This window comes from Alexandromys fortis, unplaced genomic scaffold (assembly GCF_014885135.2).
Source record: "Alexandromys fortis isolate MF-2015 unplaced genomic scaffold, M_Fortis_MF-2015_v1.1 scaffold_56, whole genome shotgun sequence".
NCBI lineage: Eukaryota > Metazoa > Chordata > Mammalia > Rodentia > Cricetidae > Alexandromys > Alexandromys fortis.
This window is the reverse complement of record NW_026067935.1, coordinates 7,820,756-7,833,481: the sequence shown is the minus strand read 5'-3', so window position 1 is coordinate 7,833,481 and position 12,726 is coordinate 7,820,756. Positions and strand designations below refer to the sequence as shown.

Below are 12,726 nucleotides of genomic sequence, written 5' to 3'. Positions count from 1 at the left end.
GGACAGGCGGCCCTGGGGGAGGGAGCCGACGGGCATCTTACTGTGATGAGATACTTCACCAGAGCAAACAGAATGATGCTGTAGGGGTAGAGGGTGTGGGGGGGGGTCCATTACCCTGACTCCTGCTTGAGTGACACCAGTTGGGGAGAGGAACTAGGCTCCTAGGGGTAATAACACGGGCAGTGGGGAGGGGGGGCAGGTGTTCTGAGATGGACAATCAGATTCCCTTGGGAAGGGACAGCTACCCAGCAAGGTGCCAGAGAAACTGAGAAATCCCAGTCTGACTGTGGCTTTCAGGAACTGCCTGCGAAGTCTGGGCCTGACTTCTCCTTTGGAGTCCCAGCCTTCCATCCACACCGGCAGGTTGCTGCTCACAACAAATGGCCTGTTTTTCAGGGTTGGCCAAAGAACCATTGGCATCACTTGACTCAGACTGAAAAGTGACCATTTGGGCCCAGACAGTGCCCTTTCCCTGGACAGCACAGAGGACGCACACCTTTCGAGAAAGGCAGAAGAGCCTATGAAACAGGGTCTGCAGAGGATCGTGGCCCAGGACGGTGTGAAAGTGGGCATCGCAAGCCAGGAAATCCACAAACTGGACACGCAATCACGCCCTGGGCCCCCTCAACTGGCTGCCTCACTTTAACTCCAATGTAGCATCCCATGAAAATGAGCCCTAAAAACAAGACTGGAAAGATAAATTCTGATCGGAGCAGCGGGAAGTATTTCTCCAGAGTCCAAGCTCACCATTTTCTTTTCTTGGTTTTTCAAGACAGGGTTTCTCAGTAGCTATAGGGCCAGTCATGGAACTTGTTCTGTAGACCAGGCTGGCCTCAAACTCAGAGATCCACCTGCCTCTGCCTCCCATGTGCTGGGATTCAAGGTGTGCGCCACCACTGCCCGGCTGCTCATCAATACTTCTTCGGGGTCTAAAAGTCACATCTTGAGGCAAATCCCAAGCAGAAATGTCACGTATTCTGTTTATACAGTGGAGTTCTACTCAGTCATGAGATCGCTGCCATGTGCTACAACATGGATGGACCTTGAAAAGGCGCATCATGCTGAGTGCAAAAGTTCAGATATAAAAGGCATGAACTACATGATTCCATTCGTAACAAATGTCTAAAACAGGCCAATTCATAGAGACTGAAAGCAGATTAGAGACCTCCGGGGTTGGAGAAAGAGGGAAGAAGAAATGACTGCTAATGGGTACAGGGGTTCCTGGGGTGCATGTGAAAATGTGCTGGAGTTAGTGGTGATAGCTACACACTAAGAACACAGAACTTCACATTCCCAATGGTGAATTTCACGGTATGTGAGTTATATCTCAATTCAAAGAAATATTTAAACAGCCACATTAAAAACAGAAGAGGAAAGAGGAGGGAGAATATGAAATAGGCCCTTTCCATCTCAGGGCTACAGTTTCTTCCTTCCTTCCTTCCTTCCTTTTTTTTTTTTAAGATTTATTTATTATGTATACAGTGTTCTGTCTCTAAGTATGCGTGCAGGCCAGAGGAGGGCACCAGATCTCATTACAGATGGTTCCCAGCCACTCTCACCCCTGAACCCGCCTCAAATGTCTAGGTGCATGTGATCAAGCGTAGTATGGAAGGAAGGTGGCCAAGTCCCAGCCATGGACATTCAGAGAAAACAAACTCCAGGAACAAAAGGTACATATGACCTTATCTTGGGAAATCTGATAGCTGAGAAAGCACGGCCCAAGCGGTCACAGGGAAGCCTCACCCCAGACAGCTTTCGAGGGGGATTTGAGCTCAGCAGCAAGACTAAAAACTCCAACTTCTTTCCATCAGACTTCAGTAGGAAAGATGTGACCTTGGACCAGGCTGGCTCTTTTTCAAGCCTCTCCAGCCCCTGCAAACTTCAGATCCATACACCTTTCTACACAGGCAAAGAAAAAAAAAAAAAAAAAAAAAAGCTGGGTCCCTCCCACCTCCCACTGCTCTCCCAAGACAAATACACACACTTGCTCAGGTAGAATTTCCACAAAGTTTTTTGTTTGTTTGTTTGTTTTTTGCTTTGTTTTTAATGATAAAATGTAGCTCAGCCTGGTCCCACTCTAAGTAGCCCTGACTAGCCTTGAACTTTGGATCCTGCCTCCACTTCCCAAGAGCTGAGACTGTAGGAATGCACAATGATGCCCAACTTCCCCACAGAGGATTCTGTCTGCCTCCAGCCTGGGGGGGGGGACTCCAGGGATTTAGGGCTCTGCTGGAGAATGTCTTGGCTCCCTCCAGAACGGGAACCAAGGCCCCAGCTTGAGAGGAGCAGCAGTGGGGGGAATTAAAGTGGAACTGAGAAAGACCAGCACAGCCCTGGGGCAGAGGGCACCCTTACCCGGGTTCTGTCCTCAATCTCGTAGATCCGCAGCTGCATGGGCACGTTGAAGCTGTGCAGGATGTTCCCGCCGAACACCAGAGAGTCCACAGGGGTGTATACCGCATGGATCCAACCTGGGCGGGGAGGGCAGAGGGGGCACCGATGTGTAAGGGCATGCGATGCCTGGCATTTCAGACACCAAAGCTCCTGGGCAGCCGGAGGGACTCAGCCCAGAGCTCCTAGAGGCCCCGCTTAATTCAAGTCTGGGATGCTGCAGGCAAGTGCGGGACTTGAGGTAGGAACTCAAGTCAGGAAACTTGTCAGGAACAGAATGCCCTGGTCCCTGCATCCATGCTGAGCCCCCCAGCCTTTCCCTAGTTATTCCTTTGAATACTGGTCCCTGGAGGGGTCCTAAAGGACAGTTCAGAGCAATGACCACAGAACCCAGACACTTTTACTGCAGAACACATCCTGGGGGCATGGACTCTTCCAAGGCCCGCATCTAAGTTGTCTCCTTAATCACAGGCTGCTTCTACCCCATTTCAGCCTTTTTTTTGTCCCCTCTATTCTTCCCCGTGTACTACCAGCCATGGTAGATGTCCCTTCTACACAAGGCAACTTCTTTTTTTTTTCTTAGTTTTTCGAGACAGGGTTTCTCTGTCGCTTTGGAGCCTGTCCTGGAACTAGCTCCTATAACCCAGGCTGGCCTCAAACTCACAGAGATCCGCCTGCCTCTGCCTCCCGAGTGCTGGGATTAAAGGCGTGTGACACCACCACCGCCTGGCTCACACCGCAACTGTTTAAAAGTGTGGGTCACACTTGTGACTTCCCCAGGTGCACTCTAAGGGCTTTCCCGGGTCTCAGTTGATTGATTCTTACAAAAGCAATGTCTTTTTCAACTACAACTTACAGGTGAAGAAACTAAGGTGTTTTAAGGTAAAGTCACCTGCAAGGATTTGAACCCCCAAAGTTAGCCTCTGCCTGGTTTGTGGAGATTTTATTCAACAACATCACACTTCCATTGAGACTGGTGACACTGCCAGTGCAGAAAATATCACTGTGGTCCCTGGACACGGAGCTAGGGGGATACAGCTTTATAGTGACTCTAATTTGCAGATGTTCAAACAGGCTGAGAGATGAGTCCCTTGCTGCTGCAGGTCAGTGGTGGCGCACGCCTTTAATCCCAGCGCTCAGGAGACAGAGGCAGGGGGAGCTCTGAGTTCAAGGCAAGCTTGGTCAAGTTCCAGGACAGCCAGAGCTACACAAAAACAAACAAACAAACAAACAGCCAAAAACCAAAAAACAAACAAACAAACAAAAGTCAGCTGGCAAGGGAGAACAGCCGTTTCCCGGAACTCCGCACTGCCCTGGCTGACGTGGAACAGATGTGGAAACGCACTAGGAAGCAAAGGAGAAATACGATGAGAAGTAAGGACAGAGGCAATGACTGGGACAGCCAGTGGGGAAACTCAGAGTAGAAGAGAGAAGAGGACCAGCAGAGGGGAGAACACAAACCGGAGCAAGAAGAGACCCTGGAGCCTCTCTTCCCTAACGTGTGCTTAACCATTTCATGTGAGGAAAACTCTGGAAGGCCCAACCTAACTCTGCCCAGGCTCCACGAAGGTCCAGTCTCTTTCCCAGGTGAGCTAAGACATCAGTTGTCAGGTGCACAGTCTGCACCACCTGAGAAGGACATCTGGAGGATCCAAGGCCACTGCTGGACCAGCCCTCCTTGCCAGTGTGGGCACAGCTAACTGCTATCAGAGAAAAGCCAAACACTGTCACCAACAGCTGGACACCATGGGGTACAGGAATGGAGGCTCTGCTTTTGCTTTCAGGTCTCTGGCTCAGGCCATCTGCTGCTCTGTGACCGCTGCGCCACTGGAGGAAACCACCAAGCACCCTGGACCTTTAAGCTCTGGGAAGACAATGGTGGAGTCTAAAAAGTCTTACTTCTGCATCTGCTTGGTGCGACTGTATTGGCATTAAATCCTATTTGCATCCTTTTCTATACTGGGGGGAGGCAGCATATGTACGGATTTACGTATGTGCACGTGCACCTGTGTGCACTTGTCCACGGAGGCCAGAGGCCAACATCAAGTGTCCTCCTCGAGCGCTCTTCACTTTACTTTTGGCAGCAGGGTCTCTCACTGAACCTGGACTTTCCTGACTGGCTAGACTTCTGTCTCTACTCCAAACGTCAGCCCCCAGTGGTGAGGGGACAGACACAGAAACTGAGCATCTGTATACTGTAATAAAAATAACAACAACAAATGTTGTCTCTTGCCTCTGCCACCTGTCAGGTGATCTTTGCAGAACCTCATTTCTGGCTTTTCACCAAGCAGAGCTATGCTGTCTGCTACTGCTGCCATGACCACCGTCACTGATGTTTAAACAACACCTCCTAAGACAGGACTGAGGATGTCTGGAGCCTCGGGGTCCTATTCCTATGCTCCACATGCCCACCTTTCCCTCTACCCAAGCCTGAGCCTCGGTTCCAGATTCTCCCTGATTTGGCCATGTGTGCCCACTTGAAGACGACTGCCTTCCTTGTGAACTTGGTGAGCCAGAACTCAACTGCCACAAGCAATTGCCATTTATGTCAGTTTGGAAAAGACGGTGAACACAGTAAGATGTATTGATTAACCCAGACTCCCCTGCAGGCAGACTGACATCTAGTACTCTAAAGTGTGAACAGAGGAAAACAGAGGACAGATGCCACTGTAAGTAGGCAGGGAATCTAGAGATTCTGGAAGGTTCTACACACTTTCCTTCTCACCCAAGGGCATCACGGGTGGGTCAGGAAGACTCGCTGAGATTGAAATGGCTGCTGAGTTCCTTTCCAGCCCTGATTACAATTGCTTCCACCGACTCAGACTCAATAATGCCCTTGGGAAGAAATGGGAAGAGAGGCTGTGGCGTTCAATACTCATTCTTCCAAGGGCAGCTCATTCACCACGATACTCTGGGAGGCTGGTGTCCTAGTCTGTAACAGGGCAGGAGAGGCTGGCATCTGCCGTCAGCAACACAAAGGCAGTGAACGCCTCATATTCAGGCCAAGCAGCTGGGGACAATGCAGCAATGGAAGGAGCAGAGTGACCGACAAAACCCACTGCAGGGGTGATTTCTGGGACCCAAGGGGGCCAAGAACAGAGGCACAGAAGTCTCACCTACAGTCCCAGAGCTCAGAAAGCAGTCTATGAGCCCCTTGGCACATCTGCCTCCATTTCTGTAGTTGTCAAGGACAAGGCCATCGCAGAGTCCATGACCAGCCCACCCCCATGCCCTGGACACTGTGGCTGCCAACTAGCAAAGTCCAGGCTGTCTCTGATCCAAGGCTAAGTTAAGTTTGCTCTACTTCGTGCTGCAAAATGGGGAGATTTCACCTGAGAAGCTGAACTGCTTCCATCCTCAGAATGTGGGAAGATACACAAGGCAGGCCCCAGTATTCCTTGGTCCTGAAGCGCCAGAGCCAAGCAGCAATTGCCGAGTTTTCCATCCCTCCAGCACGTGCTAAGTTCACCCCCTTCATTCTGCTTCTTCCCTGGTCCTGTACCCATTTTATAGGTGGACTACCAAAGGCCCCATCAGTTACACTGTCAAGGACTCAGAGCCACCATTATTTGTAGACCAGGCTGGCTCTGAACTCACAGATCCATAGGCCTCTGCCTCCGAGCACTGGGAGTAAAGATGTAGGCCACCTCAACAAGCAAAACTCTTTTCTTGGTTTTTTTTGAGACAGGCTTTCTCTGTGAAACAGTCCTGGAACTCACTCTGTAGACCAGGCTGACCTCAAACTCACAGAGATCAGCCTGTCTTTACCTACAAGTGCTGGGATTAAAGGTGTGCACCACTGATGTGGGATACCCTTCTGTATGCTGTGAATATGTCTTATTATCCTTGGTTAAATAAAGAAGTTGCTTTTTTTAAAAAAATTATTTATTTATTAATTATGTATACAGTGTTCTGTCTGTGTGTATGTCTGCAGGCCAGAAGAGGGCACCAGACCTCATTACAGATGGTTGTGAGCCACCATGTGGTTGCCAGGAATTGAACTCAGGACCTTTGGAAAAGCAGGCAATGAAAAAGTTGCTTTGACTGAATATAGCTATGTGGGAAATCTAAACAAAGACACAGGGAAAAAGAAGGTGGAGTCTGGAAGACATCAGCAGCCACCAGAGAAGCAAAATGTGAGGTAATAAGCCACAAGCCTTGTGGTAAAATATGGAATAACAGAAACGGGTTAAGTTGTAAAATTTAGTTAATAAGCCTGAGCTAATAGGTCAGTTTATAATTAATATTAAGCTTCAGGAACTGGTAGGCAGGAGAGAAACTTCCAGTTACATGCCACCACAACTGGCTTTTAATTTTTTTGGGGGTTCCAGCAAAACTCTTGAGACAAGTAACATTACCACCCATACTAGCATCCCCCTGCCTCAGGTTCCCAAGGGATGGTTCTTGCTCCAAGGCAAGGTCAGGGAATACTAAGATCAGCCAAAGTCTCTGAACTGCAGAATACTTCTCAGACATTTCCAGCCTTCAGGTATTCCTAACATGACTGCCACCTGGCTGGACATGCACCCAAAAGGGAGGGGCTGTATCATACATCCCCTCAGGCCGTCCCTCACTGCCTGCAATCAGGCTGGCTAAGTGAGTGCTTTTTTTTTTTCTTTTGGTTTTTTCGAGACAGGGTTTCTCTGTGGTTTTGGAGCCTGTCCTGGAACTAGCTCTTGTAGACCAGGCTAGTCTCGAACTCACAGAGATCCGCCTGCCTCTGCCTCCCGAGTGCTGGGATTAAAGGCGTGTGCCACCACCACCCAGCTCTAAGTAAGTGCTTTAATCTCGGAATGTGGGAGGTGAGTTAGAGGATCATGAGTTCAAAACCACCCTCCACTGTCACAAGTCTGAAGTCAGCCTGGTTCACATGAAATGTTTGCACACAACCAACCAATCAAACAACCAACCACATGAAGATATTTTCTTGTTGAGCTGTTTGTTGGTTAGGTGGGTTTGTGTTTGGTTTGGTTTGGTTTGGTTTGGTTTGGTTAAGTGAGAAATTAAGTTTCCCAAAGTCACAAGGTCAGGAAGGGGCAACAGAATACAAGCCAGGTGAGCAGGTGTAAAAGCTAGGTACACCTGGGTACCTAAACCTGACCCTGAAACTTTATCAATTGAGAAACAGACCTTTGGTCAGGTATCTTTATTTTTGGTAAAAAGGGCATAGGGAGAAGAGGGGCTTGAGTTTTCCCTTATACACCGACAACAAAAACAAACGGTGGACATAGAATGTTTCCTGCTCAGAATTATTACCCATAACTCACTTGGACTGTTGCAACCAGAGTGGGAGGCCAAGGCCAAACATGGTCAGGACATCAGAAAAAGAGATGTCTCTTGGCTCATGCTGATACAGCCCCTTGACTTCCTATTGCTTGACAATCATGTTTGCCTCCAATGACCAGGGTGAACCCAGTGGTCTCCTCACTAGATGCTCCTGGCACTCTGACCTGTGCTACCATTTCCTGTACCTCCATGATGGCCAACATATCCACTGGATAAACCCAGCAGGCCCCCTTTTCTGATCTTCCCACTTCTCGGTTCTCTTCAATGATCTTCCTGTTGATGGGAGTCCTCCTGGCCCGTCCAGGGATAGACTGAAGAGCCACCAGCGCTGAACTTACATAGCTCCTCTGTCCGCAGACACAGGAAGGAAAAGCAATACACACTCTAACCCATCAGCCTCCTACGAACCTTCAAAGAACTGGAGACCTACTGGGAGACAGAGGCAGACACTCAAGCGCTTAAGGCAGCAGAAAACATGTCTAAGCTTTCTAGGGTGGGCTGACATGTTACAGTTCATTTGGCAGAGCACTTAGCCAGTGTCTGTGAGGCCCTGGGTTCATTCCTCAACAGACCGTAGATCAATAGACAGACAGACAAATTCACTGTGGAGGCTGGTCATTGTGGTATATGTCTGTGGTCCTAACATTTGGGAGGCAGAGGCAAGAGAATCATGACATCTAGCCCATTCTGTGTCAAATCTGTCTCAAGCTTGATACAGTCCCACACACCTATGATCCTAGAACCTCAGAACTAGAGGCAGGAAGAGCAGGACTTGATGATCTTTCTCGGCTACATAGTGAAACCAAGCCAACCTAGGTTATGTGGGACCCTGCCTCAACACCCCCATCCCAAAACACAAAAAAAGCTGACTAAAAAAGGAAAAAAAATAATTAAAATTTATGGTTATCACCATGGAAATGAAAACCTAAGTCAGAGGTTAACTAGAACTAGATTCTCCAACACAGAAACACTCCTAAAGCCTCTTGGATTCCCTCAAGGCTCTCTCCGTGAAAAACACAAGCAGACTACCATACAACTCAAATGTGTGTATCTGTGGATCAAAGGGTTTAAATGCTGGAGTTTCCAGGTCCCAAGAGAACTTAAAGTATTCACTTAGGTCCCTGAAACTTAAAATCCAAATCTTGGGGCCAGCAAGATGGCTCAGGGAGTAAGGGTACTTGCCACCAAGCCTGAGAACCTGAGTTTGATCCCTAGGGCCACATGGTAGAAGGAGAGAATCAACTCCCTCAAGCTATCCTGTGACCTCCAAACTCTAGCCCCCCCCCCCCGCCCCAACACACACACACAAAACAAATATAGTTCATATGAGATCCGGTATAAATGCTTGATGAAACAGAACTACCCTAAGCTTATCAGGAAACTAAGTCATATCTCCTAACATGTATAGGATAGTCCATGCCTATGTAACATNAAATAATATAAATATAATATAATTTTTTATCTCTTAATGTTGCCTGGCAGCAACAAAGTAGGAAAAATTAAGACAGAGGTAGATTTTTCAGACTCAAAAAAAGTATGCAGGGTGGTGGTGGCGCACACCTTTAATTCCTGCACTCAAGAGGCAGAGACAGGCGGATCTCTGTGAGCTTGAGGCCAGCCTGGTCTATAGAGTGAGTTCCTGGATAGCCAGGACTACACAGAGAAACCCTGTCTTGAAAAACCAAAACCAAACCAAAAAAACAAACAAAAATCCACCAAGCTTAAAGCACGACTCTTTCTTTAAAATGTATTCCTATAGGTCCTGCTCACCCACCTGTGATACTGCTACTACGCATTCATCCCATAGTGTCACACCGTATTAGATCTTATTTCTGATTAGACACTGGTTTCGATACCCACAAGGCACATTAGAAGCAGCCTCTTTGACCTGGTCATTGCCAACTCCAGTGTATCTTTCTTAGATACCCAACACAACTCTCCTTTAAACTCCTATCACAACCGTTTCCTGCCACTCTTTCTTCTGGCTGACATAGCTTCCAAAGTCTAATTACCAAGAAATATACAAGCTCCCACCTGTGGACTTGACACTCTGCCTCCCCCTACACACATAGAACTCCCTGACTCCTAGGTCACTGGCTACCTCTGTTAGTTAACTCGGTCTATAGCTAAAGGCCCTCTCTCATCTGTTTCTACGAAACTAGAAGAAGGAGGTCTGAACTCACTAAGTCCACACAACTTGGCCCATTTTTAAGGAGAGAACACTGAGGCAGCAGAGCCAAGTGCCAACTAAGAGGGCTCATAACCGTTTCCTAGAGCTTGCACTGACGTCTGTAGGGCACTCATCTTCGGTCCCTAAGGGGCCTGTCATCTTCACACAGAAATCTTTAGACTAATGGTTCCCAACCTTCCTAAAGCTGTGACCCCTTAATACAGTTTCTCATGTTGTGGTGGCCACAACCATAAAATTATTTTTGCTACTTCATAATGGTAATTTTGCTACTGTTATGAACCATAATGTAAATATCTGACATTACGATATCTGATATGCAGGATATCTGATAGGTGACCCCTATGAAAGGGTCATTTGACACCCAAAGAGGTTGTGACCCACAGTCTGAAAACCGCTGTTCTAAAGGAAGGCTCAAGATAGACATTCAAATGTCCCCAGAGAAAGGACCCGGGGCTTCTCTAAGAGCCACGGAAGGCTGGCTCACAGGTATGGCAACTCAGGTTCTGTGTTTTCTCTGTTCCACCAGACCTACTCTCAGGGCTTATCCATGGCTCCCCTAATCCCAAAGCCCACAGAAGCCCTCACTTGGCCTCCAACCCTGGCTGAATCCACAGGGAGGCAAGAGGCTGCTCCAAATGATGGGGGAGCCAGCGGTTGACCAACCCCAAGACTACAACAGGAACCTACCAGAAGGGATGAAAAATGTGTAGCCTTGTTTCAGCTCAATTCTTTGGCATCGTTCCACGCGATCTCCCAGAAAGATGTCACTTTGTTTGCCTGACAGCACCCACTCCTCATACAGTGCCAAGTTGTGCAGGGTTGGAGGGATCAGCCAGAAGATCTTGGGAGGGAAAGGAGGCAGTTAGGCTGAAGTCTCTGATTTCTTCCAGACTCTGAACAAACCCCAAAGAGCCCCACCTACTTGGGGAGGGAAAAGGAGGGTGGCAAATCCATCTGTCTGGACTCCCCAAGCAGGGGGGAGGGTTCTGGCTGCCTTTGGGATATCCCCATTCCTGCTGAAATACCAAGGCAGGAATGCTCCCTGTGCTGGGTAGAACAGTTTCTCCCCTGAGCCACAGGCTTGTCTGGGAGGTAGCGAGCGAAGTGGAAGGGAATTTCCTAAGATGTATGATAAAATGGCCCCAATAAATAAACTTCGCCTGTGCTCACTTTGGAGGAGGAAAAACATCTGGAATCAAGTGGGCCGACTTCCTCCCTGAGTCTCTTCCAACACTGTCGTTTAAAATGAATGTCCATGAAGACCCAGATGAGCCAGGCCCTCATGGGCATCCTCAAGAAACCCGTGCATCACCTATATCCATGCAGGGATGCTGCCCACAAAAGTAGACTTGGCACAGGCACCCTGAATATATACCCCACTACTTCATCTTTAGAGCGATGTCTATCTCTGGTGCAAAACGTTCTTGCTCAGAGGCAGGCAGTGACTGCCACCTCTACTCTGAAGTTAAAAAACCCAGAGACAAAGCCAAGGAATTTATGCTAGAGGGTCTTAGGAGGTGCAAACCGGCCCGAAGTACTTACGAAAGCTACAGATACTCACCTTCCCACCACGGAAAACATGGTACCACACAGAGGTACCTCCAAAGTCAATGTGGAAGTCAGTGAAACAACCCTTCACACTCATCAGACAGTACCTGCAGTACAGAAGCAAGAGTGGGGGCAGAGAGCACAAGTCAACCCCAAATCACAGGGCGAGCAAACCCTTCAGAGCCACCTGACCCGATGCCCTTTTATAAAGGTTGCAGATGGGGAATTTCCTCTTCTTATTTTAAAAATTGAAATCTAAGTGGAGTTTCCCTCCTGGGGGATACCCCTGGGATCAGGTGACAAATCTCAAGCATGGGTCACCCACCCCAGAGCTCAGAGACAGCGTCTTGGTTTTCAAGTTCCCAAGAGAACTGGCAACCCACAGGCCACTATCAGTTTCGACCCCTAACCACCGCCTTCCCCTCCCCCCCAATCCCAAGGCTTCCTTTCTGCTCCTTCACAGATCCGATGGCTTCAGCTCTCCCTAGCTGCCAGCCCCCTTTGTAGCAGCTGGGCCCCCTGGAATTCAGTAGTAAACCACCTGCGTAGTCTGCCAACTACCAGTTCCCATTCATCTCATTCATTCAACCAGCAGTCCAGCCCAAGAATGAAGCTCAGCGCTGAGAAATGGGTAAGAGTGCAGACAATCCCTGCCCTTGCAGACGAGCCCCTTGCAGACGAGGCTACACAGATAAAGTTAAATGACGCAATGGCTCCCCAAGTAAGCAATGAAGCTAGAAATCCCACCCAGTTCCGAAGACACGAAACACCCTAAGTTAGGGAAATCCGACGAGGAAGCACACAGATTAGTGGTGGCCAGGGGCTGGGTGGGGGAGGGGTGGGGATGACACTAACATGGGTGGGGGTTTCATCCCATCAGGATGAAAATACCTAAAATTGACTGTGTGGCTGCACCTTTCTGTCAAGGCACCAGAAAACACTGGGTTGCACACTTTTTCTATGTGAGCTATATGTGAATTTTATCTCAAAGATGTTTTATCGCAAGTGGAAGGATTCAAAGATGGTCTTGGGATCGGAGAGGGGTGAAAAACTCCGGCAATAGAAGCTGGACCACAGGTTGTGCATTCAAGGCGAAAAGGAACCCACAGCAGCTCCCTCCCTGATAAGCACTAAAAGAGGCAGGCAGTCCAGCCTTTAAGGCAGGTACACAGCAAGCTCCCGTTCCTCCCCCTACATGCTAGCCCTAGGGGTGCACGGAGATTGAGTGAGCAGGGTACCTCACTGGCTTCCAAGTCCAGGCCTGACCAACAACGGTGTTAGCTCCCTTACCACTGACCCCCTACCCACAA

At 48.7% G+C, this 12,726-nt stretch overlaps 1 protein-coding gene across 11 annotated transcripts in view; it reads right to left on the bottom strand.

Annotated features, from left to right (window-relative positions):
- The window catches only part of Kdm2b (lysine demethylase 2B), a 119,445-nt gene that overhangs the window by 66,872 nt on the left and 39,847 nt on the right, over window positions 1-12,726 (bottom strand). For all 11 annotated transcript variants that reach the window (XM_050146362.1, XM_050146363.1, XM_050146365.1 and 8 more), the window contains 3 exons: window positions 11,430-11,523; window positions 10,556-10,709; window positions 2,356-2,471 (listed from right to left, as the gene is read on the bottom strand). In XM_050146362.1, the coding sequence (XP_050002319.1) occupies window positions 2,356-2,471; window positions 10,556-10,709; window positions 11,430-11,523 (364 nt within the window). The remainder of the gene's footprint in view (window positions 1-2,355; window positions 2,472-10,555; window positions 10,710-11,429; window positions 11,524-12,726) is intronic.